Source organism: Dromaius novaehollandiae, chromosome 4, assembly GCF_036370855.1.
Source record: "Dromaius novaehollandiae isolate bDroNov1 chromosome 4, bDroNov1.hap1, whole genome shotgun sequence".
In the NCBI taxonomy this organism is placed as follows: domain Eukaryota; kingdom Metazoa; phylum Chordata; class Aves; order Casuariiformes; family Dromaiidae; genus Dromaius; species Dromaius novaehollandiae.
The window spans coordinates 25,607,599-25,635,223 of NC_088101.1; the positions used below are offsets into that span (position 1 = coordinate 25,607,599).

The 27,625-nt window shown below is 38.4% G+C and overlaps 1 protein-coding gene across 2 annotated transcripts in view; it reads right to left on the reverse strand.

The window, feature by feature from the left end:
- Window positions 1-2,771: 2,771 nt before the first annotated feature.
- The window catches only part of SEC24D (SEC24 homolog D, COPII coat complex component), a 57,953-nt gene continuing 33,099 nt past the window's right edge, over window positions 2,772-27,625 (reverse strand). For both annotated transcript variants that reach the window (XM_064510632.1, XM_064510631.1), the window contains exons 9-23: window positions 26,382-26,520; window positions 24,528-24,643; window positions 21,466-21,590; window positions 16,918-17,109; window positions 16,369-16,462; window positions 13,820-13,936; window positions 13,155-13,325; window positions 12,328-12,424; window positions 11,478-11,623; window positions 9,065-9,203; window positions 8,438-8,556; window positions 6,649-6,828; window positions 5,868-6,059; window positions 5,229-5,318; window positions 2,772-4,513 (exon numbers count right to left, since the gene is read on the reverse strand). In XM_064510632.1, the coding sequence (XP_064366702.1) occupies window positions 4,373-4,513; window positions 5,229-5,318; window positions 5,868-6,059; window positions 6,649-6,828; window positions 8,438-8,556; window positions 9,065-9,203; window positions 11,478-11,623; window positions 12,328-12,424; window positions 13,155-13,325; window positions 13,820-13,936; window positions 16,369-16,462; window positions 16,918-17,109; window positions 21,466-21,590; window positions 24,528-24,643; window positions 26,382-26,520 (2,058 nt within the window). In that variant the 3' untranslated portion in view covers window positions 2,772-4,372. The remainder of the gene's footprint in view (window positions 4,514-5,228; window positions 5,319-5,867; window positions 6,060-6,648; window positions 6,829-8,437; window positions 8,557-9,064; window positions 9,204-11,477; window positions 11,624-12,327; window positions 12,425-13,154; window positions 13,326-13,819; window positions 13,937-16,368; window positions 16,463-16,917; window positions 17,110-21,465; window positions 21,591-24,527; window positions 24,644-26,381; window positions 26,521-27,625) is intronic.

A 27,625-nucleotide genomic window follows, 5' to 3' on the forward strand; every position in this document is an offset into this window, starting at 1 on the left:
TTGGAATGTAACTAACTGTGTGATGACTTCTGTGATTGCTGGAAGAGCTGCTGTATCAATGTGTGTAACTGTCGGCTAAAGCCCTGTCTCCTTGGTGGTAGCTTAGCCGTTATGACAGCTTAGTGTAGGTAAAAATAAATGTAAAGGGCTAGTACTCTGGCTTAATATACAAATAGAAATAGCTTTCTGTTACTACAACTTTGTTCTAAATAGCACCAGTGTACTTGAAGTAAGGTCCCATGTTACAGCTGTGTGTAGGCTTTACTGATACGCATGTAAGTAAGTGACGGATGCATGTTCCTGAAAGGAGTATTAAACCCACTTTGTTTTATAGAACTCTTTGAGGCCTTTCTTATAATTTCATATAGCATGTTAAGAAAGTAGCAAGGTTAACTGGGGCAGTTACAGAAGTGGGATGTGCATGCAAGTAACAGTAACGCTGTCTTGCTGGTCTGTTGCTACTTTCGTTTTGTGTGTCAAAAGAAAGGAGTGAGATGTCACACTACTTGTGATTGATCTTTGCTTTTCTTTTGGCTTTTCCTCAAATCTTAACAACTCCCTTAATATTGGAGGATGTTGAGGTGTCTCCATCCGCTAATGAAATACAGCTTGTTGAACACCTCCCACAAAAAGGATTGTGGCCCAAGAGGAAAAACTATTCTGTACCGCTGCCTCTATTTATCTAAGCAAAATTTTTATGAAAAAGGGAAATGCAAGTATCTGGAACCTGTGGTAAGTGTTCTGTTACTTTTGGTTGTTGCAGTTGTAATTTTTGAGAGCTCCTTTTCTTTCCTTGTGTCTAAAATTAGAGAGGCATGGTAGCCTTAGAGTTGCAAAGAAATTGTTGTGATAGTAAGATGCTCCAGTCAGCAAAACACATTTTGAGGATTGGGGGGGCAAAAAACCTTTTATTAGTTCATGTATTTTATTTATTTGAATATCCCTGCATGCATGAACTTGCAATAATAGACGATCTCACTCATGGAGGGCAACATAAAAACCTTAAATGCATGATTAGACTGACAAGCCTATATTGTTTTTAAAGTCTCTTTGAATCTAATTGATAAATTAAATGCTTTTAGTAATTTGTCAATTATATTTCCTTCGCTATAGCTTTAATTCAATTGGTTTATCTGAGGATCAATTCTATAAACATACCAAAAAAAAAAAATCCTGTTAGCAGTCAGATGAATGCAGTGTAAAGCTCAATGCAAGTCTTACGCTTCTTTAGAAAAGTTTTTTCTTTTTTTTTTTTTTCCTTCTTCCCTCCCCCCCTCAGTGCGGTTATTTCTGTTGCCTGGTATCCCCACCTAGTGGAACAGAAATGGGTTAGTTGGATGCAAGTGTGTGACTGCAGTGTTCAGCATGGCTGGTTCCCTGCCTCCTCTGCCTGGGTGATGCTGATGACGCACAGGCCATCGGGGTGGCAATGCTTGTAATTACATGCGGCTAAAACAGGTGAGGAACATGGATCAGCGAGGTGAGATGCCTCTGCCTGGTGCCTTTCCATGGTGCTGCCTCATGATTGTGACCTGTTTGCTGCAAGCAAGTACAGAGGAACTGTCACTGGCTTCTGCACTACCACAGCCTTTTCTTTTAAAGGCAAGTTCAGACCACGTAATCTTTTGCTCCTTAAGTTTCTGACATGATGGAGATGAGATTAGGGAACTGTGCTACAGATTCTGCTCTCCTTCCTAGCAGAAGTAGTAAAACGAAACACCTGCTGTTTTGTCAGTCTTGTACAGTTACAGAAGCATCTCAGTGTTGTTTGTAACCCCGAACAGGAGTTGGGAAAGTGGTTAAACCTGCTGCCAAGTATACTGGCCATCCGTACGTAGTACTAGTGCTGAATTGGTTTGCTGCTATCTTCTGAAGCAAGATTTAATATGAAAATATATAGCTTTTACTTTACTCCAGAGTTCTAGGGATTCTAGGGGTAAAACAGATGCCCTAAAGCCATGGGTAAGTGTTGCACAGCCTGAAATGACAAAGTAGATGCATATGATTGTGGTACAGACATGATCTTCTGGCCATCAGTAAACAGCATGGAATAAGGTGAGGAAGTGGGTTCTGAGCAAGTAGGGGTGAGGCATGAGCTTGCTTTTGTTTGAACAGCTTGCTGCCTTCCTGCCTCTGAAGGGAAACTCATTCATCTTGGCTGACAGGAACCTTGTGCAGCAGCTGACCACAAGCGCTTCCCTCAGTACACTGTCTTGTTATGTGCAGATTGCACCATCTTCTAGTTTCTTGACTTACTTGTAAGTTTTTTTTTTTTTTTAATAAAACACTTCCACTGCCATAAAAATTCCAGTAGGTTGTATCAGTCTGTTTGACAACTGAGCCCTCATTTGCCCTTCCAGAGGGTCTGCTTATCATAATCAGGTCTGATGCTAACAAACATAGGCATCATTCTTTAAGTAGAAGGTGACCTACCATGGCCAAACCCATAGGACTTGCTAAATGGACACACACCAAAATCTTCTTTATGCTGTGTAGGAATTATAATTAGTGTTGCTAATGAAACTTTGCCCTGTTACCTGGAACCGCAGTCAGCAGAACCAGGTGTTTTTATGTCATCTTTCTAGGCTTACAGGGGAGCTGCATGAACCCTGTCCAGTTTGCTGTGCTAGTTGTCCTAAAAACACGCTGTGTAGTGTCCTGGAGTATTACTTTTTAGAGGCTAAAAAAGCCTGGATAGCTTCCAGCAGAGGCTGATAGCCAAAATTTAGAAAACTTAGTACATGAAGGAATAAACACTCAACCCGTGACAATTCAGTAATTAATTGCTCATGTCTTTATATTTAAGTTGCTGGTGTCATTTTACAAAGTAACAATGATCTGGAATGTCAACAAACACTTTTTACAAGTTAACATTATCTTCTGCCAAAATGTGCTCTTCTTGACAGCTGCTGAATTCAGTCTGAGTCTCCATTTGTAATATATCCACTTGTTTTAAGTTCTTAGTAAATGCACCTGGATGCAACTATTTCAGTTAAGCTGCCAAACTTACCTGTTTGTCAAAATGATTAATACTAATTAGTGATGCTATTACTCTTAAAAGGCACATTTTTTCTTATGGAGCACAACCTTTATCATTTGAGGGTGGATTTTTTTTTTTGTGGGTTTTTGGGTTTTTTGCTTTCTTTTAAACACTGATCTTTGTAATAGTTTTTCAAGTTTGAAAAAGTTCAAATCTCCTGTGCAGAGACATTGGTCCTAAAGAAATGAACAGAGTAAACTATGAGGTAAACAGCTCTTCTAAAGACTCTAGCTTTCTAAATTCTACCTTAAATATTATTGGAGGTTTGTTTTTCAAAGCAGTGACTGTTGGGAGGGGGGGGGAGGAATCAGCCATTGGAGAGAAGGTCACTGTGATGAAACTTATATTAAACAAGAGGCTTCCTTTCATAGCACCACAAATAACCTTTTTACGTATCAACTGTCTTAAGGCTGGCCCCTCCAAATTTCAGTGGCAGGTCAAATGTTTAGTTAAATATTGTAGTGGGAGTATTCCAGTAAGCAAATGCACTAAGCAAAGCCTAACAAGTGTTCAATTCTGAAAATGTAAATTAAATATGCTAAATTAATTACTGCCCTTAAGACTAGGGAATTGTACAATAATACTGTGGCATTAATTGCCAACATTAGGATAAGACCTGTTTAATTACCATTCTACCTGTGGTCCATTATTAAAAACATTCAAGTCCAGTTATGAGGTGGGGTGGTTGTGGTGTGGATAACCATGGGTGGGGAAGGCTCTCCAGAACTCTGTTTCGGTAGACATTAATATTTGTACATTCCAGGAGAAAAGGGGCTATTTCCTTGTATGCTTTAGGAAGAGATCAGCTGTAGGTGAAGGTCTTAACGTACTTGAATTATATTATTACTGTAAAACAAATCCAACTATATGCCCTCATTTAAAAAAAAAAAAGAAAGCTATGCTTTGTTATTTTTTTCTTACATATAGATTTTGTTTTTTTGGATATCTTTCCTGGATATCATACAATTTATGGCTAGCAAAAGGAATAATGAAAAAGTTTTCTAAATTATAATTTGTTATTAGAAAATGCATACCATATGCGCTGAAGCTTTGACAGTTTGAAATTGGGCAATTCAACTTAGAGTCAAGACACTCCCAAAAGATTTAATACCTGAGTGCAGAACTTCCTATTCTACAGATTAATAGGTAAGTAAACGAAATAGTGAGAGACTGTGTGAAATGAAACTGTACAAAAAGAGCACTGAAAAGGTTCAGTATAGCACAGCATAATGCTGAGGTATGGTGGAGCTGTGGGCCACCCTTCAGGCACCGGCTACTGCCCCTCTTGCAAATTAACCAAACCAAAACAACACAAATGATACTCAAGCTTCCTTAATTGAGCAGCTGGCAGATCTCTCTGTGGACACAACATAAGAAATCCACGTAAGACGCTCCTCCATAAATACTCTTGTCTTCTACTAGGAACTGTCGGAAAAGCATCTCTGGCTGCTCCCGTTGTTTCACTATCATCAGCTGAAAAGAGATGTGTATTTTTTTAATATACAATCATTAAATGGCAGTACTCCTTCTCTGTATCTATTACGAAGGGCAAGTGCCCACCTCACAAAAACTAATAAACCTCCCACATTGCAGTGGCTGTAATTATGGACACAGGAGAGAGATTTGTGCGTGTATGTGCATGTGCTGCATATTTTTATATGTGTCTATATATAAACCAACATTTTTATATATGTGTATATACATATCAATATAATATACATGTATATGTGTGTGTTTACATATATGTAATCACCATTTTTGTACTCTACTGAACACACAGTTAAGACTCTTTCTAAGGCAGATTACAGTAGACCCCTCCCCATCCCTTACCTAACCATCAGCAATTCAGAACAATTCCTAGAAATGTTTAGTCTTTTGCCTCTTTCCCAACTAGCACCTAGTTTGAAGTAAGGTTTGCAGAGAAAAACGGTAACCTTTAGACTGACTGCTTCTGAAAATCTCATTTCTTTATGCCAGGACACCTAAATGCCTGATTGAGAGTCGAGTACAATTGAGGTACTTGTGCCCAGCATGCATGCTGGAACTCACTCACCAGCCCCCGGGAAAACTTCTGATGCTGCAAAACCTTTTGCTTTCACAGAAGGTTACCTGTAGCTGTAAAAGCCAGTGCTGGGCTATTTTGAGCAGGTAAGAGGAATGTGTTGGAGGAGAGAGTAAGTCTTTTTACCTTCATGGTGTAGGGCTTCTGGCTCTGGATATGCTCCATTATTGACCTAAATTTCTTAGAATATGGATTGTCCAGGTCAGGCAGTAGTGTCTGTTAAATGGAAGTGTTGCAGAGCTGTTACATTCCAGTCACATCTCTTATGAATTCACACAAGACAAGTTGCTAATATTTATGATGGGGGTTACCATGGATTTCATTCTAAACTGGGAAATGTAATCTCCCTCAGTAAAGCAGGTAAAATAACTGATCTGTCTTTAAGCCATTTTTCAGTTTCAAACAATCACTGTATTAAGATTTGTTCTCAGAAGTTCAGGCTACAGGAGCAACTTTAATTATAGCAAAGCATTTTGTTCCAGTTTGAGCAATAAACATTCAACAGGATTTTAATAATCTGCTACAGTAAGAATTTAAGATGTGAAAATTTTTTCAAATTTTGTGGGAAGTTCTCTCCTGTACTCAGTCAGAGGGTAACAGCTTGTTCAGGTTTTATATATTACTTTTTGGTCCTTTAACACAGTTTCTGCTTTTAGTTGAATGACGAATGCTGCAACACCCCCTCACTAGTTTGTCTGATTAGTGGCCTCTTCTTACTAAATTGTAAATTCTGAAATACAGACTAGTTTCCCCTCATATACTCACAGCCTCTGTGCTGATGTGTGCAAAGGATGGCACGTTGAAGAGCCCTTGGATGAGCTCCGGGGCCACGCTGACTCCCAGCCACAGGAACATATTTAGACCGTTGGCCAGAAAGAAGGCCCCTCCTTCTGAGAGCCGCTCCTCAGAGCAGCGGACCGCGGCTGGGACGGCGTCGCTCTTCAGGTCCAGGCTGTGCTGTGGAGGAAAAGACCTCAGAGTTGCAAACTTGGTTGTGCTGAGGGCAAGCCCTCAAACTGTTGCCTCAGGATGACTCAAGCACCCCATGACACTGGAAAAGCAACTGTTAAAAGGCTTATGGTGATTCCTTTCCAGAAAACATTCAGATTAGAAGAACTGTAAGTAACCCTTTTTTAGGTAATGCACTGTGTGCGACAGAAGACCTATGGCAAGCGTAAGGACACTTGCGTACCAGTGTTGATCTTCAGTAAAGGAAGACATAGTCAGCTAGCATCCTTTCATTAGCCTGCATAAGGACCTGGTTAAAAGAAAGTGATATTCTTAAAGAATGTTAATAGGCAGTGATTGATACAGAGTTTGTTAATGTTATTTCCTCATTTTCATTAGGCTAGGGGTTCTCCCCTCCCTCCTCAGTTTAGTTTAACTAGCAGCAAGGTAGCAGTAAAAAACAACTCAATTCATGCCATGTGCACAGGACACAAAAAAGTCTGTCTTTTCCATCTACGCAGCCAACTTAAAATGCTGCATAACTAAACAACTTACTAAAAACAGTTTTACAGAAGAGACATGCAAGTACTATACTTACAATTGGCAAAAGCTGGGGATAGAAAAACAGCTGTGTGTCAGCTACCCCCATAGACATGACCAGCTGCCGATGGTATGCTCGCTCGTCCGTTGGAATTTCTGGTCTGCCAACTAGCACGCAACTCTTCAACAAACAATTCATGTATACTGGCAGCACCTTCATCGCATCGGGAAGGATGAGCTGAGAGGTAGAGGAAACCTTGTTACTGAATCTATCCTGTGTCCTGGGCAGAGACATCTGGACTTTCAAACATAAACTACTGCTTAATTGTTTTCTTTGATTAAAAACAAAAAAACAAAAAACTAGAAACAAACTTTCATATGTTCTGTTTCAAACTAGATGTGGCAGCTGTGAATGGCTAATCTAATTAATAACAAGGATAAGTTACTTGGCACATAGACAATAGTCCTGTTCTTCATCACTGTTTTTCCTCTGTAACTAACTCATTTTTAGGCACTAATTTAAAGTGGACTCACAGGGGAAAAGCAGGTGGTTTTCCTTTGAACAATTTAAGAGGGAAAAGAAAGTCCAGTTCTCCTCTTTGGCATTGTTCCTAACAAATTTGTTTTTCACCAAGATTAAAAGACTCATTGCTCGGGCTTGTGATTAGTAGAAGTGCTGCCTGGTATGTAAAAGCCTAAACATATCAAACAAGGGTGAATAGTGTAAAAGGAAACAACTGATGTTGCTTATAGGAGTTTACAGTGTTGAATTTTGAGTCGTAATTGGGATGTGCTAATTCTAATCTGTAAGTAAGTAAAGTTGAAGAAGAAAGAATTGGAAAAATGTAGTTAAGGGGAGACCAAAGGAAATAATGATCTAAACTGAATGCTGCCAAAATGGTGGGAGTCCTGCTTTGCTATTAACTTTATCATTCATTCACATACAAAATCTCCAGCTGTATTTTTTTTTTGGGGGGGGGGGGGGGAGGCAAAAAGCCAGCCATTCCTGATCTTTTGAAGTGCCTCAAAATCTGAAAGAGATACGGAAATATTTTGAGGTTTGCCAGAAAGAGAAAAATAAAAGTTAAATTCAAATGCTTACACGATTGGAATTCAGTCCAAGCCATCTTTGGGTATTTGTTTGAACTGGAACTAGATTTTTGTCAGAAACAGTTGCTGGAAGGATTTGAAAGCACCTTCCTACTTAATTCAGACCCCGACAAACATTCTGAGTTTATATAAGAGTAAGCTGATAATTAGTGAACTTGTCATAAAAAAAAGTGTCAACTTGAGAGAATTTTCAAGTAGTATGGTATAAAAGTGGTAAGAGTCATAGAGCTTCCTACTACCCTTTAGTAAATAAAAAAGTTAACAGACCATCTTCATTTGAAAACCATCATTTTTTTTTTCTAGGAGTGGGGTCAATGTAGGCAATCACATTTTTATCACTCCAGCACACCTGAGAAACCTACATGCAAAGTCACACTGTGTTAGTAGCAAAATGTTATTTTTCGTCTTTTTGAGGACAACATTCTTATTTGTTGAAATAACAGGAAAAAAAGGAAAGCTTCTCTAAATCAGCACATCATTCCAGCAAGAAGAAAAAGGTTGTCTGATTTCCTTTATATGAGCATCAGTTTCCTCAGTGCCCCTGCCATTTGTTCCAGAACGACAGTCAATACGTTGTAATTGCTACCATTTAACCCCACCTGTCATTAATAACGTTTGAAAGAAAATTAAAAGCCTGTCCTGAGATCTTCCTTTCTGCCACTTCTCATAGCACAGTGGTGGTGGTTCACATGCTGCAAAGCCTCAGTGGGGAAGGTTTAACTTCAGGTGGGTTTTACCTGGCTTACTGCTGAGGGGCTGGCACAGTTCTTGCGGTAACAGGCCAGCATGTGCGCCGTCTGGTTCACCAGGATCTCTCTGACCATCTTCAGTGGTTGGCTTAGAACAGCTTTGAAAGCTACAAATGCAGAAGAACAACAGAGCATCAAGACACACGTGCACTTTTTATCTCTATCTAGATTTTACTAAGCTCGCATCTATGGTTGCTTTTAGTCTCTTTTATAGCACCTTACAGGATATTTATTCATCTTTGAAAATAAGAACAATGCAATGTCCATACCATGCAAAAAAAGAGCAATATAGTGTCTGCATTACTATGGAGAACTTGAGTGTAAACAGCAGAAAACAGTGAAGGATGTGCATTTCCACTATTGTGCCTATACAGCTTTCTGCATTATGTTTCTGGCTACCTTCCCAAGCATTACGTTTAAGGCAGATGTGTTTACAATATGTAATCTAATTCTCTTTTCAATTTTACAATGTTTTATGAGTCAAGAATTGCTCAAGCTCTGAGCAGCAAGTTGCAAAACATGTTTTCTCATTAGATAATCATTTTGATTTCCCTGTCTCCCTCTTCCTCTGCCCCAGAGAAAAAAGGAAACAAAATTGATTTGCCATAACTTTACCTGACTTAGCAAAGAAGTTGATAAGTGCATCAGTCTCACAAGCCTTGTAGACATCAGCTAACTGGGAGCTACAATTTAAACCTATGTTGTGTATACGAAGTCTTCTTTGCCCGCTTATTGACGTGTAAAGGACAGCACACTGCAACAACAGAAACAAATTCCTGTTTTTATTTTAAGACAAAAAGCTGATCCTCAAAACTTCCAAATGCAAGAGCCACATGTTTATTTTATGCATAAAAGGCATATGCTTAAACCTGAAGACAGCCTCACCTAGCAGTGCTTATTCAGTGCTAATGAACTATAAGAACAACATGCCTGTAGTTCCTAGGAAAGTATACTGGAGATGTAAATGCATTATAAAAGTTAGTTAGTAGCCTTAAAATTAGGAAAAAAAATATGACTAATCAAAAGGCTTATTACTTTGTTTGCCACACACTAATGGTATCATCCAAAAAGAGAGGCAGCTGACAGTAACTTTGTAAATCAAAATGTGTAACTGTGTGATATTTGAATAGGGTATTACCAAAAGCCAGCAAACAAATGTAACTGAAAAGCCACTACAGAAGTGGGAAGCTTTCTGAGTACTCTGCCCATCACGTTACCTCATGGCAAAAACTACCTAGAAAAGCTGGCTAATCTTGAAAAGCTGAGTGGGTCTTTTTACATGAATAAGAACACGCTTATGAAGTCAAACCAGAGGTCCAGCTAACCCCATATCTTGCATCTACGACTGGCATACTAAAATCTGAAGGGTAATTTAAGAGTTTACTTCTATTTATTTTGTTTAAATATAATGCTGGCATCTGGGAAAACTCTTCCCAAGCATGAAAAATAAAGGAACTGAGAAAAACATTTCCCGCCTGCTCACATTTTGCTGGTATTGCATTAATCAGGCTGGCACCCTTTGTGTGTTTCCTAGCACCACAATAAAATGTGAATTCTCATCATCTTGTTTAGAGCCTGCAGGGTAAACGCAGAGACTCCAGATCGCTGTAGTCAGCCTTGCATTAGATCTTTCACGAATGTCTGCCATATGAAGTAGATGTTACGTTTACATCTCTAAGGCATATGCATTCCCTGTCACTACTGTACCATGTCTAGCAAATGACTTCAGACATACCAAACTGGATGCTCCACAGTACTACATTATAACTGAGCAGTGGATCCTTGTATGAAAGTATATTTATAGGGACAAGAAAAATCCAAGCAGAGCAGAAACAAAAGTTCAGGTAATTCCATGGCTTAACTAAAAAAAACCTTACAAGCTGTAACATTTTTCTATTATTTAATAAGAAAAAGGTCATGAATAAGTATCTAGAATAGTAAATGTCACCCTCCCATCATCTGATGAAGTTTGGGATACATCTTTTGTTTGGAATGGGACTATCACAAGTCTCTTGGCAATTTAGGCAGAGAAGTATCAATTTGAATTATTGCCTAATCTATGTTTCCAGGAGCTGTTACTGAGGATAGACACTTGCACTGTGCAGTAAGAGTGCAAGCAAAGGTTTCATTAGCTCTGGAAGAGCCTGGTATTTTCAAGGTTGGGATGAAACTCCTGATGCGGTGGCCTAACTCCTATCACAGGGATGCCTCTGCAGCTGGTCAGATGTGATGTGATGGGGTTACGGAGGTGAGCAGGAGGCAGTGGAGGGCTCTTCCTCTCCTCTTGCTGACTCCGTGCAGGAGATGGCACTGCATGTTGAGTCAGTCGGCAGAGCAGGGCAGCTAGCTGATGGTTTGCAAGCAAGATATTTCATTGCATAAGGTACCATTGCTGGTGGTTACTGAGTGGTCCATAGGTTTGGAAGCTATGTTTGGCCACAGAGAACTGCTCTTAGACAAAGGATGCCGCTGCAGTAATGGTTTCCATATAATACTTAAGAGTCTCATAGTCTAAACAAACTTACATTGTAAAATGGAAAAATAGCTGGTAAGGTCTCAACAAATGTTCAGAAAGCATTTTGGTATCCCTGAATAGAACATGCAGTATAAATGTAGTGGAACATACTAATTATCACAATGAGCATTCCTGCTTCTCATGCCCAGACCCCTCGGACATACGCTGTTCCGGCTGCTCAGCTCATGGCTGCATCCCCTACCTGCATGAACGTGCATGCTCTGAGAACAGCTGCTTGGTTTGCAGTTCAGCTGCAGACAGAGTTATCTGACATACTTGGAACGCTTTCTAGTTTACTAGTGAGAGCAGTAACACCTACTTACTGCTGTGTGCTTTTTGGATAAGATGAAATCTTTGGTCAGTTAAAACCTTATTCTGTTAAGGCTATTATGCCACCAGAGCCTGGGCAAGCTGTCTCTGGCTCCCATCAGTCCTACACCATGACTGTTTTATTATGGCTGCAAAAGTTCTTGCTCATAATTTCATGAAATGACATGTCATTAAGTTTTATACCTGAATTAAGGCTCCACTATCTTCATTCAGTTTGTCATCATGCTTGAACTCCACTGTCACTGCCTTGTCACAGTCAACTGCTGCCATCTCTACATCCGTGGTGTTGTTCATGTAAATATCACCAAAGAAGTCAGTAGCCCTGAAGCCTACAGCCAGATAAAAAGACAATCATATCCTTTTATTTAACAGCTACAAATAAAATTAACATTTTTTGACTTACTTTATTGATGTTCATTAAATTTTGCTTACTAGGAGAGGAGCCATTTTCCCTGTTCTCAGGGGTGCCTCCAGCCAGCCCTGCTGATGGCACTGCCCACCTGGAGGGATGGCAAGGGGAGGGATCTTTGATTCTCTGACAGTTGGGCAGGAGGAAAAGCCAAGCAGTGCTGATGAGCCGCGGAGCTGTGATCTGACTCAGAGACACCCAGAACCTTTTGTGCCATTGACCTGACAACTTCTGTGTGTTTGGGTTCCTCAAATACTTAATTTGAAGTAAGAATGAGCGCTTGAAAAGTAAAAGCATTACTTTCATTTGAAGTATTTAGAAAATGAGGGGACATGTAGGTGTCCAGTAATAACGCTTGTTTTCATACAACTTACTTGCAGCCCAGAATGCATGCATAGTCATCAGAAGCCTTACTCACACGTGAAAATTAGGCATACACAATAAGGGCATATCCATCTCTTTTATCAGTCTATCCAGTTACTTTTCAAGAGGTACATACTGAACTTAAAACATGAAGCCTTGTATTACAAATAATCTGTATAACACTTCTAGTACTGCATTATTTAAAATTACATATTATCGTATGCATTCATGTTAATTTTTATCCCCAAAAGGTACCATTACCTGTACTTGTCCGAACCCTCATTATTGCATCAAATCCGGGTTTTTTTTCTATGTCCTTCCTGAGGTCACTCAGGAACTGTGGGCTATCAGAACTGAGCTGGAAACGCAAAGCAAAAGTTGCAGTTCACCACTAGGTGGCAGCAAAACACAAAAAACCCAACCCTTCCCCCCATAGATCTCCAGGAAAGTCTTTCCACATTTAACATCTTCCTCCTTTAAAAAGGGACAGAAAATGCTGATTGTTACTTCATTAACAGAAATATGTATGTGCAGGTACCCACCAATTCATTACTAAGCATGGACATCTAGAATTCCTATTCAATCAAATCTATCTCCAGTAACATCACTTCCTCTGCGGGCTAGCTAGACTTTTACGGCACAGCCTTAAGAATTACAGAGTGGCCTTGTTTACTTAGCAGAAAATGCTTTTGCAGGTCAGCTCCAAGCACAGAGAAAGTCCCCTAATCCCCATAAAATTCTCAGGTAATTTTGAACAAACAAGTCAAAGTTCTTAAGGCTTTTTTTTAGTCTTTATCATAAGCATTTTTATCTGTAAACACAGGAGTAATTGACTTCCCTACTCAGCTGCCAGCATATTTAAGTAAGTGGATTTCATTTTAAGATACTAACCAGCTTATTTGGAAGTACAATTCATGTTTCAAGACTTCTGTCATTTCTAAGTCTGCGTTTTATCTCCTGGGGGTTATAAGTAAACTCTCCAGTTACTGCACTTTTATGTTGATGTGGAAGCACACTTCAAAATGAAAAGAAAAACAACAAATCCCCAGGTGTCACTATCTGACAGGCAAGAAACTCGTACCACTTACCTGGAAATTGCTGTACTTGTAGAGCGTTCCTCCAGTGTACATTGTGACAAGACCCACGGAAGCTACATCCACATACTGACTTGGGAAGAGGAACAAATCCACGCAGCAGCCATTAGCCACGCAATCTCTGGCTAAGGTCTCGTAAAAATTTACCTGGGGCTGGAAGAGTGTCTGCGCAGAATTAAAAAATACAAATGTCATAACATTAGATACTGTTGACAACCAGTCAAAATCCAAATGCCCACTTGAAAATAAAAAATGATGAAGTGGAAGTTTTAAGTGAGACATGGCTAAGATGTAAATCATGCTGTCCTTTCTACATGTTCCATGAATACTCGTATAAAATGATTCAACTCCGGTACCTTCTTACAGGACAAAATCACTAAACCGACAGGGGAGCAAAGTTTCTTGATAAATGGAATTACTTTTGCAGCTGGTGCATTTCCTTTATTGCTGGGCAATGTTGCTGTGCTGTACTTTTTCTTTAGTGTCCCTGTAGGGCCCATACTAATATATTTGTTCACTACATCTAAAAACATCAGGCAAAATGAGAATGGGAATACGGTTACACAACCAATCTTTGTAAAAGAAAATAAAAAAATAAAGGCTCTATTAAAGAAATTCAACTTAATAGCAATTCATTGTAAACTCTGAGTAGAAAATACCTTTTCTTTATCTGTATTGAGTAGCTTTTTGTCATCTCTGTTTCTCAGCTTCCCCGGTGCTTCCGCAGTTGGCAATGAAGAATGGAAGATAAACAACTTTCCAGCACATTCTGCAGCCTGTTTCAAAGACACCATATTGGCATTTTATTCTTCTGCTAAGATCCACAGTTGAGCCTAATTTTCATACATTTTAGAGTCTCAAAGCACAGTGTAAACTTTCTGCAAGTCCTTCTAAGCTAAATAATTCATTTAGAGACTGAACTCTTGATGGAAATGAGTCTCCAAAAGAGCCAGGAGTTTTATGTCAGTAACTTAATCTAGCACAGATATGTTGGATCATGCATCATTACAGTAATTTCTACAAAGAAATCTAAACTCTTGATGGGCAAAACAAAGAGTGCATCTCCTACATACTGTTCAATTAAATAGAAATATTATGCAACAAGCAACAAGAGTTAAGTATAAAAATACTAAATTGGATAAAATTAAAAGGAAATGTAATTTAGCAGAAAAAGTATTTTGTTCAGTTTTGGTGCACTACTATTCATTATATTTTTATAGAAGAGTGACAACTACATTCCTGTACTAAATTTCACATTCAAAACCATACTAATAATTGCAGGTGTATCAAAATTTGCAATTAATATTTCCTCCTGTCACCAAGAAATGAAGTAAATGGCAGTTGTATTCGAGTATTCTACTTTTGGTTAGAACTGTAAGGAGAAATATGGTATTTGCTAACTAACCAAGAAGGCAAACTGCTGACAGCAACCCTTAAATCCCAAAGAACAGAACAACAGTAGCAGTACCACAGGCATCTTTGTATTGCTAAGACACTTTTCCACCAAAATTTAGAAAATATTTTATTGCTCACTCTTGCTATTGAGACAGCTAATTGGAATAAAAACTGATTAGCAATTTTGAATTCTTCAGTTATTGAAGATGTTGGGTTAAGGGAGAGGAAGGAGAAAAGCAAGATTTGTCCTTTCCCCACCCAAAAGAAGAAAAATGACCAGGCTTAACTGCACACCTATATTAGAACCACAGTAAGTGAGACTATGCACACAGATCAGCTCCTGACAGCTATGCTACTCTTCCCCTCCAGATCATAAGGTGTCCACAAGATAAAGATACTCCACATTTCAAAATAAGCCATGGCATTCTTCTGGGAAAATTAGAAATCTCATTGTTATGGCAGAAATGCAAACAACAGCAGGACTGATAATAAGCTAAAAAAAAAAATCCTACTTTTTAACAGAACTGATATTTCATCCTCATTTTTATTCATGAATGTCAATTTCTTCCATTTTCTTTAAAAAGTTATATGCTGAAGACTGAATGATTTACCAAATACCCACTTGTCATGAAATGCATCAGAAATTACTGATGTTTCTAGCAACTGTTCTAAAATGCATGTATCTTCTTTCTAAAAATGTACCAAAATTAATCTCAAATATGAACACAAACCATGTTATTTTTAGAGAATTATTGTTTTCCCAAGCACACATATATGCATATTAAAAATTCACAGTGAAAATCCTTAAAAATTACATTTTTTAAATGTTGAGTTAAATAAATAGGTTAATTTAGCGCTACTTTCTTTCCTAGTGAACAATTATGGCCGTTAAGTTCATTTTGTAGAAGTGAACACATCTGTACACATACCTTCTGGGACTACAAATAAAAACCAAGAGAACAGATATTAAGTAAATATTTAAAAAATAACTTTGAGAAATGCTATATATTTTCAGTTCAACAAATATATCTACTTAAAATGTCTGCTTTACTTGTATACAGCTCACAGATAACTAAACTCTTAAAACACCACTGGCTGTTTTCTGCTGCTACAAATCCTGTGGTGAACCATGGTGTCATTCTTTTAATTGGCAGCACTCCATGGAAATGTCAGCGCTGTAGGGGATGTCCCTGGCGCACAAAAAGCACTGGGGATGCATCTCAACCTGTGGGTTCATTTTCAGCTGTATTCAAGCTGTGAAAACTTGTCAGTTAAAGGGACCCCCACACACACATACCCGGTTCCATGGTCATAAATATCTCCTGTTTTGCATGTAAAGTCAGCAGACGTTGGAGGATAGGCAGGCTAACGCTGTGTCTTAGGCTTTTCCTGCCCTTCACATGTACAAGGACAAGATGTCTGTGCAGACAACCAGAGTATCTAATAATTTTGTTGTAGTAATTAAAGATCTTTTTCTCCTTCTCAAATGCTGAACAAGAACAGACTGACTCCTGCTCCCCATCTTCTCCTAAACATCCACTCTATGTGGAATAGACCCTAGATACTGGTTTCCCTTAATAAGCAAAATCTGGAAACAGATGCTATGCTTGCCAGTGTTTTTTGACCAAAGCAGTTCAAACATACTGTTAGAATAATGGAACACACGTGCTGGAAACAATCAACGATTTTTTTCTTATTTCCCATTGTGATTTGTAGGAGGATTTGGCACTAGCCTTTAGCAAATGGAATTTCTGTAGCTTATCAAGTCTTGTCCTAATTAAAGAGCTGGTTCTCTTGCAGAGAACATTCTAACCTTTAGCGCCTCCATGCCAGCCTGGATAACAGGAGCAAAGACAGTCTCACTCTCGTTAGTGTCTGCAAACATCTCTGGAATCTGGTCCAACAAGCTAAGAAAGAGGAAAGGATCAGTGTTTCAGCTGGTTAGCATATTTGGGATAATCCTCAAAACCTGTAACATACCGAGTCTTCACACAGGAACATGCAAATTTATATTAAAAAAAAAAAAAAAAAAAAAAAAAGAATTTTGGTTGTTCAATTTCTTAGGATCCCAGCCAGAATGAAACAAAACAGGAATTTTAAAGTTCTATGAACTGCACTGCTTCAAAACTGGTAGCATGCAGTAAGTAAAAATGAACAGTTGTTCAAGCGGTTGCTGATACCGCTTTTTCTTTGCCTCAGAGATGGAAATGCACAACTTGAAGCATCTGGTTACTCCTAAGGCATTTTGATAAATACATGCACAACACTTCCTCCCCCAGCCTGTAGGACACGATTTATTAAAAGGCTAACACAAAGCATAAGCATTCAACTCCTATTCAAGAATGGAATAGTTTTATTTTACTTGTTAATGACAGATCGTGATTCCTGAAAGTTGACAAGGAAACCATCCAGCAAAGGAACAAAAACTTCTCCAACATCTGAGACCACCATCATCTGAGGCTGGGCTAGGTTGCTCTTTACATTAAAGAAGTGAAGAACCTTGTTATAAGTGACAAAACCAACTCGAATTATGGAGGATTCTTCTTGCTCTTCTCTGCAAGAAAAACAAAAACAACTGGATATAATTTTGAAACACTGACCTTGCAATAAAAGAGTTCCTTTGAAATGTAAGGCTGCTTTCAGATTGTTATCTACACTGTGGACCAACAAACCAAATACCAAACAACTAGATGTAATGGCCCCAATCTTTGCCCCAGGTCAAATTAAAACAATCTAATTAAATCAAGCACTGTATTATTATTATTATTATTACTATCATTTTTAAAGAAAGTCAACCCTATCAACTGTGCATCCTATCCAAACAGTCAAGAGTCTTTAAGATGGGAAATAAACTGTGCTGCCCTCAAAAACATGGCAAAGTGAGAACGGGACAATTAGTTATAAGATACAATCAGAAAATCAGCTTGATTTAGAATACATTATAATTCAATGATACTAATGATGGATGCCTAATCAGAATAGTAATTATGCTTGAATACTGTCTGGTGATCTTCGGACATTGGTGGGTCAATCTTCTGCCTCTGCGGGACTGCTTTTAAACAGCAAAAGCTCTTAGACCCTCCACAGCTGTGTATCATGCAGAAAATGCACTGTAGAAACTGTTCATTGCCACTCATAAGTTCCCAGGCCAACTGAAGACAGCAGGCTGCTCCTGTCAACTACACCTGCACCTGCGAACTACACAGGCGCCCTGCCAGCAGCAGGCTCAGTTTGTGTCTTTGTGGCTTTAATGACTCTAAGCAACAGGCTATCGTGCCACTAGCAGCGGCACCAGTGATAGCACTAGTCAGACTCTTACCACGCGTGCAGCCATAAGCGCAGTGAACATTTCTGTTAAAGGCAATCCTCTTCAAAAAGAAGAAGAAAAAAAAGAAGTCTTAATTAATTCAAAAATAGCACTTTCTCTTAATAGGAAGCTCCTCTTGTTAATGACAAACCAAGCCTTTAGCACCAAAAATGCCAGATGTCAAGTCTATGGTACCAGCAATTATCAAAGGTCAGCCTATATTCTCTGTACTGCAACATTAAACACCTAAGGAGCCTACTTACCTTATGGGGGCATGTCACAAAACCAGCACATACTGAGTGCAGTCTAATGCATGTTTCTTTCAAGGGGAAAGAGTTTCATACTTAAGGCACTGAAACTTGGAAATCCCCATTTAATTCCCAGCTATGCCTCTGATTTCACTTATGATGAGAGGAATTATTTAATTTCTCTGTGCCTCAGTTACCCATTTGTGAAAAGGGAACAGTAGGAATTTTTGTTTTTCAACCTCTCCAGGCTGTCAAGCTATATACCTACTGGTGGACACAAATTTCTTTGAGATTGCAGCAACTGGAACCACACAAATAGCTGGGCTGACATTACTGTTTTCTTTAGTTTACAAAAGAAGTCACTCAGTAAAGATTTATGATTATAAAAAATTTAACACAAAGAAATATGCTAATCAACAGACAGGATACCATAATGTGCAGAGACTCACACAGATGTTAGTATCATACCAAAACATTGGTATGATAATACCCATATTTCCAATAATTAGGAAATTAGGGCAGAAAATAAGCTATTTACCCTTCACTCAAACCTCTGAAGTAGCAAGGGGGTGTTAAAATTATCCTGAACCTCTGACAAATACACCGCAGTAAAGAAGCCAGCGTTTGAAAATACTTACCCTACTAAGGACTGCAAAGCCTTGGCCCCACCAAAATCAATGACAAGGCTCCCACCCCATTCCCTTGCAATCATCAGATTGCATTTCATGAGTCCACAAACGCTTGCAGAATCAAAACTCAAACCTAGGAGGGGAAACAACATAGACAGACTTTCCCTGAACTTCCTACTTGTTCTTTCTTACAGCAAATAGAAAATACTGTCACACTTCTTCATGGCTATCAGATCTGTTTCTCTTCAGAGTAAAAAAAAATTGCCACTGGCAGTTCACAGTCTTCATCTAAAACCTTGAGCTTGGGAGGGAAATCATTTTTCTTGTCTACAATCTGTAACTCTCATGTCAGTCTAGAATGTTAATCCCCCATTCCTGGTTTATGGGAACACAGCTGGACGATAGGGGCTTACTTTGATCTAAAACAAAGCAATATTCTATGCTGAAATGCTCCGTTAGGAAATATTTTGAATAATTCCTCAAAGATGTTCTAACTCCTAGATAGATGCATCATTTCTGAACTTAGGTTTCTAATCATTCCCTGCCACTCAGACACTATTATTTTGTTAGTAACATGATTAACAGGGAGCATTCAGGAGCTTGATGAGGACAAGATACTACTAACTTTCTGCACACACAGCACTTGCCTACTTTGAAGAGAAATACACACATCCTCTTACTAGTCATGAAGTTCTTACATGGCAGGTATTTGGGACAATTTTATCAGATATTGCTCTTACTGCCATCCTTCGTAAGATCCAATTTCTTCTATCATAGTTTTAAAGATTAGTTATGAACATGGGAGCCAATAGCATATGTAGCTCACACACTATTTAGTTCTTAAAGTCTCAAAATGAGACATTTGAATCATAAGTACAGAAAGGCACTCAAATGTTTTTAAATTATGCACCTAAAAATTGCACTTCCACAACTGGTAGCATGATTTTCTGCCTTAATATTTTAAGCAAGCAGAAAATGTATTTTCTGCCATGCGTTAAGTCTACAAAAGCACAAAAGCCCTTTCAACGTGGAAGCTTGAGACACCCACCTTAATCCATTCTTTGCCAGCTTAAACTTCCCACTTCTCGGCCATTTTTATAGGCTTACCTGGCACAAACCTTTACACCATTGGCCTTTTTGTCACGTGCATTGCTTTGTTACCCAAAGTCTTTCCTTTTACAGGTTTGGGTTCCTGGAAATCCAAGCACCAGGTGAATTCCCAGCACAGGGCTTTCACCTCATGTGATAACAGTGAAATATTTTTCCAGGTGTCAATTTCCAGCATCAGAAAACAAACACGCAGCGAAGTTCATCCCACTGTGCCAAAATAAAAGTTTCACTGCAAATTTTAGTAGAGTGCCTTACAGTAATTTTTTTATTCTTTAAAGACAACAGACTAGTCTTTGAAGAAAACGAATGGCCTGTCATTTATTTTTTTTTCCATTTTTTTCAGTGGACATGAAAGAACTTCGGCCTTGCAGACAAATTAGCTAGCAGCACGTCTCTGAGGAATCCTGGCGCGATGAGAATTAATATATGTCCTCTTTGTGATGGACACGCACTTGCTTTCATTTTTCCTTAACTTCTCTTATTCAAGCCTAGGTGTTTCTAAACTGCCAACTGTTTTTTATTACCACACTCGTACCTTTTATCATCTTCAGAGTGATGTCCAATCCTGATGGCAGGCTTTGAGATATGTTCAGGATAATATCAAACACTTGTGTCTCCAGTTCGGTCTTCAATAACAAAGTACTTCTGAGATGGCCTTACACAGGCAGTGTCTGACAAACTGAGTCCCCACCCTGGACTGGAATTTATTTCACGCACTGAGATCCAACGAGGAAACATGATAGAAAGATTTATACTATACCCCATATTACCTCAAGGATCTTGTCTCCTGCCCTTCCTCACATTTCTAAAGCCTGTTCTCCCCCTGCAAGTATTATTATTTGGAACCTATTTTCTTTCCACAGGCCATCCAATGCTTTATATCTTTATACGCTTTAACTGAGAAACATCTTGTCTACTTAATTTCTCAGTCTGACTCTCACTGCTCTCATTTAACTATGTGCCTGCATTATCTACATTTTAATGAAAGCCATACAAAATAATATACTGCCACTAATATTAATCAGTAGTAATATTAGTGCTGCATGTTTAACACTTACAAAGTAAATGTGCTATATCTCATAGAAGGTTTGTTGCTCACAAGATTTGTTTCCCCTCTCAGACACATACCAGGCAGAGAATTCTCACAGCAAGAAGCTTTAAAAGCTTGCTAAGTAATGACAAAGAGCTAAAGATACAAACCGCTAACATTTTGGCTTTAGAGAAACTTGACATTTTTGAGTATTCTGGTTTGTTAAAGTGACACTTCCCTGATTAAATTCATAAGAAAAGCAGCATTGCAGTAAACAGAACTACAGCAAGTAAAGGCAAGCTACAAGCTGGGATTTAGTTGATAATACCACTAGAGTTCACTACAAGAAAGGAAAAGAAAAAATGCAGTATCTGCAATTAGAACAACAGATTCTTTCTATCCATATAGTACACCCAGACATCAGTCTCAATTTAAAATTAACATTTGGTCACTATCACCTAAAAAAATGCCCGTATTGTAAATTTTGACATTTTCTGGAGCTTTCTTGTTATCACCTCTCAATGTGCAAAGCTTCCTGAAAACTGCAGTGCAGCAAGTTAAGAAAAGCACAATTATGTTTCTTTACCTTGGAAGTTTATCTAGCAGAGTCTTCAGTTCATCACATATAAGTTTAACGAGGCCACTGTTTATGTTTCTGTATGATACATCAATCATGAAGATATAAGCTGGTGGTTTTGGAGGCTTGTTGTTCTACAGAAAAAAAAATTCTCATTCACAGGAAAAATTAGACAGTGCCCTGTTATGTCCAACAAATAAAATTTACAGACTGTACCATCAAGGCAATCTAAATACAGTGTTCAGTAGTCTGAAAAATGCTATGTATCATAAATAGTAATTATTACAGAAAGATGACCCATACTGGGCAAAGACCATCCTTGGAATAAAACATGATTACCAGAAAATAACATTCTAATGGGATAAAATATTTAAAGAGTAATAGCTTATTAGGTAAGATGAAACACTAACATTTTCTGTAGGAATTCAAGTGTTTAAATAAATTTGTCTTTTGCTCTTTTCTGTACCCCATACTATTTTTGCATTCCCTGCACACTTACACAATAACATTTTGTTAATATGAATATTTAGTTTTCATTAGCATTTGCCCCTAACAACTGTTAAGTGATTCCTAACCAATCTGGAAACAGAAAATATGGTTCGGTTGCTAAAGCAGAGTTAAAGTATCTCAGCCCTTAGCAGTACTAAGAGGTGACTGTCTACATCGTGGCTGGCTGGCTGACTCATGCACCAGTGCACTCTGGACATCTGAGAAAACTGTACTTTTAAGAATAAGCTATTTTTCTGTAAGATATATAAAGCATGATTCAGTGTATGTACCTGCTGAGTATACAGCAGTGACTTGGACTGATATGGATTCCTTTGGCATAAATTCTTACTCATAAGTTCTTATTCACAATGTAAGTGGCATACAAATCATGAACATGCAGTACTGTGACAAGCTTCTATAAGTAACAAGTAGTAAGATAGGTGTTTTGTTCCTCAGTAAAGCAAGGTAATGCTTACAGATGTAGCCAGGAAAAGCAAGTGTAACAACAATCTTCACAGTCCTTGCTATAAGCCTAAGATCAGTTATCCTAATTCATATTAAACTAGTAGCAGTCTTTAATTGGTATCAAATTCTGGTCAGCTTTCCATTATAGTCATACACACTATTTCACAACCTTCACACAAGTTCTGGCCACTTGAGTTATACTTATTACAACTCAAATCCAGAAAACCTTGTTTTTAAAAAATTATCTAACCCTTTAATTATGACTCATCCACAGTACCTGGTAAACTTTATACTAAACTTCCTGTTATACCCTTGGTCTCACTTCATTTGAATCATCTAATACAGGATTAACTTTAGTGAAATAAAACCAGGTGGTATTTTTAAAAGCTGTTACGTTTTATGTATTTGGATGCTAGTTTCAAAAACTGTATCAAACACTATTTTCTAAACTCCCATATCACATCACCATTTATAAAGAATCCTTGCCTAATTTCTGACATATATATGGTAGAAATGAGAACCTGTGCTCTTGCCACATCCGCTTAGCAGGAGCACAGCAATGCAAAACAGCTGTTATTTGTTAACATATTTTGTAGCTGTTCATCCTTGTCATTTGATAAGCACAAAAGGAAATGACTTTTCAGTTTTGGTCTTAAACTAGACATAGAAAAGAATTAAACTTTGCTAACTTAGAGCAAAATGAAAAATGAATTACAAAATAACATTGTTAACTTCTCTACAATCCATGACTTCACATTTCCAGTGAAAGTCTCCAGTTCATAACAAATTTCTTTTTTTTTTTTAAACATTCTAGTAAGTTTATACAACAGGTCTTTGCAACAAAAAGAGAGACCGTGCTGGACTAATCAAGAAAACTCCTTGGTTTAAACTGTATGGCAAAAGCCACTGTGCTGAAAGCTGCATTATGAAGATGGCTGCATCACACAGGATCACGCTCTAGAGCGGACAACAAGAACCGTGAAAATGACATGGTGCCCTTCAGTTCACTTGAGTTTTCAAAAGCTCAGCTGCCAGAAACTGGCAAAGCTTTATTGAATTTGATGGAGCTACACTGATGAACACTAACTGAGGGTCCCTTGCTTTATTTCTGTAATGCCTCACTACAGCTACTCAGTTCTCTCCTGTTCTAGGGTTAACCCAGATCTCAAAGAAATCCATAAAGCAGATCTGCAGGATCTCGCTGGACTTTGGATCAGTCCCCTTGTGAGAAACCAGAACTAAACAGTCTGTTGATTTCCTTCGTAACAGCAATAACTTGCTGCTCGGAGGTCTGTGGAAGCTACTGGTATCTACTTCAAGAGTTCATAGAATACAACTGCCTTTCTTAATTCTATTACGACCTCAATCCACTGACACTTATTTCACTGACACTTATTCCACTGACAGGAAGAAAATTGTGCCTGATGTCAGCAAGAACAGAAAAAATACATCCATACTGCAGACAGACAAAGTCACACTTGCAATTTTGTAAACTGAACTAAAATTTGAAAAGTTTACATAATTTATACTTTGAGAAGTACCAAATACAGTTCTCTAATAGAATCAGCTACAAATACTTCCAGGTACTTGAGTAGGCTTTGGACCAAGCCCTTAAGTGAGTTAATAATAAGAAAGCTAACCCATTCCACTAGAACTTCACTTTTGGTCAAAATGCTAAAACTACTCATTCCAGGAAAAAAATGAGAGGTCAAATTCCCATGCTAAGGTTTTTAAAGTTGAGAAGGCAATTTAGATATGTATCTGTCTTCAAAATTAACAAAAGACACGCAGCTAAAATTCAACATTGCTTTGGAATTTCAGCTATATCCTCTAGACAGTGCAGCACGCTTGCTAGGACCAAACCAGTGCCCCAGCTGAACACCAGCGATCCATGACTTTGCTGCACTGTTTGTTATTGTTGCTTGATAGTTTGATACTCAGCAGCATGAAAGAACAAAACACAGTATTGTAAGCTTAAATTCTGTGCATCTAGCTATGTTTTCTAAAATGTTCCTGGACTCTGATATTCAGCTTACAGGTGTGTTTATTCTAATGCTGGTATTCAAAGGTTTTTGTTTTGATATAAAATTGTAATTTTGCATACTGGAAATACTCACTCGGCAATAATCCAAGGTAGCAACATATTCATAAGATCCTAGAGATAACTCTGGCCTTTCATAGTGGTCTACCCGTCGGCCAATGTGGTCCAGATGTTGAAAGAAGAATGGAGGGACTAAAAACCAAAATGAGAGGGGAAAAAAAAGGATTTATATTTTGGGCTGAGGGGAACAACCCGACAATTCCATCCAACAAACACAATGAACTAATGTAGGCTCTTCTTTCATTGATCAAAGGACGTGTGCAAATACTTAGCCAGGTTGCAATGGTTTTTCTTTTTTTTAGGATCACTTTGGTTTATGGAAAAAGAACCCCTAAAACTTTAGTAACGCAAGCTCCTCTTGTATTTGGAGGACAAGGCATATTTCGCTATAAATGTCTATTTTCTTCCAGCCCTACACTATTCAAGCTTAAGCAGGTGAAACTGGTACAGGTTACTTCCACAGGCAGGAGTCTGCCATTCTCAGGTTATAGACTAACAACAGCTACTTTATTAGCAGATGCAGTCTACTCAAAGCTTAATTCTGGTCACAGAAGCGAGAAGCTCTGCAGAGGAAGAGAGTTAAAAACAGCACTTTTCCCGAAGCCTGTGCCACTTTGTCTGAAATACTGCTTCATCAGAAATCGTGCTGCAAGGTTCACAACCCTGGCCTACTGTACAACAAACTGCATCGAGTCCATTATACTGGGAATCCTCTGTAGCTACAGATAAAAGATGCAGAACTCAGCTCCAAAGAAGCATTAAGAAATCCAGTGGCTTTGCCACCAACAATTTATAGGCAGCTGGTCTAATGGTTAGAGTCAGACTGAGGAAGGCATCTCTGGATTTTAACTCCTCTTTCCTTGACCAATATACATTTTAAAAGTTTATTTTTCAGGTTTTTGTTGCATGTAAAAAAAGGGGGGGACAGGAGGGACATTTACCTAGTTCATGGGGTATTTTTAGGCCTCATTAAAGTTTTTTTTAAGTGCTTTCAGACTTAGATGAATGGCACTGTAGTAATACAAATCAAGATTTAAACTGACACTTCAATTAAAATCTTTTACTTAAAATGTTCATAATGCATTCAAATTTATGTTTATGAGAGTTTAAAACATTAACAAACTAGGAAATTTGTTATCTTGCACAAACATTTGGGCCTCAGGCAGAAAAGAGGTTGGAATGAGTCTGTCAAGGTTCACATTTCAGAGTTGAAAAGATTACTGTATTAGGGAAAGCACTACACTGCTGTGATCCAGCTGAGGAAATCCAACTTGATACAAATGTCTAGAAAGGCTAGTTCTGGCAAAGATTTGGGATTTAGCCAAAAGCACAAAAGCACTTATGAGTCACATGCAGCACACTTGAACAAATATGGCATGGTATCTTCTGTGAAAACCAACACTTGTCACAGTAAGATTAATAGGTTATTTAACCATTGCATCCACAGTCATGGACAGGATTCATCTAACATAGTTCTAAATATTTGGTTCTTGCTGGACATTTAGATTTCTTTAAAGGAATTCACTTTTCTACACAAAAGTTGCTTTCAGTTAGCAATACACAATACAGCAACTTTGTAGCCTGTGGTGACATATTGTTTTTAAAGAAAGTTTTCATATCAGACTGGACTTCATGATTCAGCATTGTTATTTTTTCTTACATTTCTTTTTAAAAATTGTATTGAACAAATATTTGTAAGTACTTTTCTCGGGTAGTATTTCTTTTTCATTTTGAAATAGGCCTGGTTACTGCATCTCACTAAATTATTTTCTCCTCAAGTCAACAAGTCAAGAAAGTCATTTTACGGATACAGTTTCTTTTTCGCTTTATGGCATTTGTATGAATCATAAATCAGAGAAACAACACTTACCATCATTGACACAATTGCAAAATCCACACTGATATCTTCTTCCACCTTCGATAAACTGCATGAAGGGACACATATAAGCTTTGCACCTGTTGCATCGGATTGGTCCAGTCTCACCATGGTTTACAAGATAAAGAGGTGTCTAGATAAAGAGGTACACAAAGTTGTAAAAAGCAATGCAAACTTGAAACCAAATAGAGTGAGCTAGAAAGCCACTGCTCACACTTAACTCTTATCAGATATCACCTGCATCAAGAGATCATTGTTCAGCATTTACCCAAATTCTGCAGTTCTGCTGGCTCAAACCCAGAGGTCTCATGCATCCATAGGAGGCCAGAGGATTCAGATTTGGCCACACAATAATATTTTCCCCCCTTCAGCTTTATTACAGGTCCTGAGCAGGATTAGGTGAACTGTTGCAGCCATAACTGGCAAGAGAACTTGCTTGAGCTTCAGTAACCCTGTTTTTATTTAAGTAAACAAGGCATCTTGCTCCAGAAAACATGAAACAAAGCGTCTGGAAAAGTACCTCCCAGCACGAACGAGAAATGCTAAATTTACAACTTCACAAGCTGATTCTGGTATTTATCACAAAAGGAAACAAGGATTCACACCGAAAGCCTGCAATAAGAGTTAATCTAGCCTTGCAGAAGTGCCTGATAGGAGCCAGCCCAGCCTACAGAATTGTGAAGGCACTGGAAACTTAGCACTGTCAGCTGGCTTTTTCTCCACCAAAGGGCTTCTATACAGCTTACTAGGGGAGCTGCTGGCCTCAGACATTTTGCCTTATCAGGCTGCACTTTTCCCAGAGAAATCTATCTGATGCTCATCTGTTGCACGTGGCTCTCTCAAACAGCTAAGAAAGCTTCTAATATTTTCCCCTAAATACCTCCCCCACTAACGCTGCCATGTTATATGCTCCACTAAGGTTTATATGCTGTCAGGATTACCAGCTAGAGCAGAAGATTTAGAAGCAATACGAACATTTATTGAAGGAAAGTACACAGAGCAAACAAATAGAGCATCTCGAACACTTGTCAGTTTAATTACACTGACCATGCTTGCTTATAGTCTCTGCCAAAACCACAGCTAACGGAAGACATTTCCCAGATGTCTCTTTCAGTAATAACTGTGCAGCAATTGGAAGATTCCTGTGATTATAATTCATATGTTTGAAAAGTCATACTTGAAACCATTATACAAATGGAAATTCGTTCAATTATTTCTGAAACTTTACGGAGTACAAA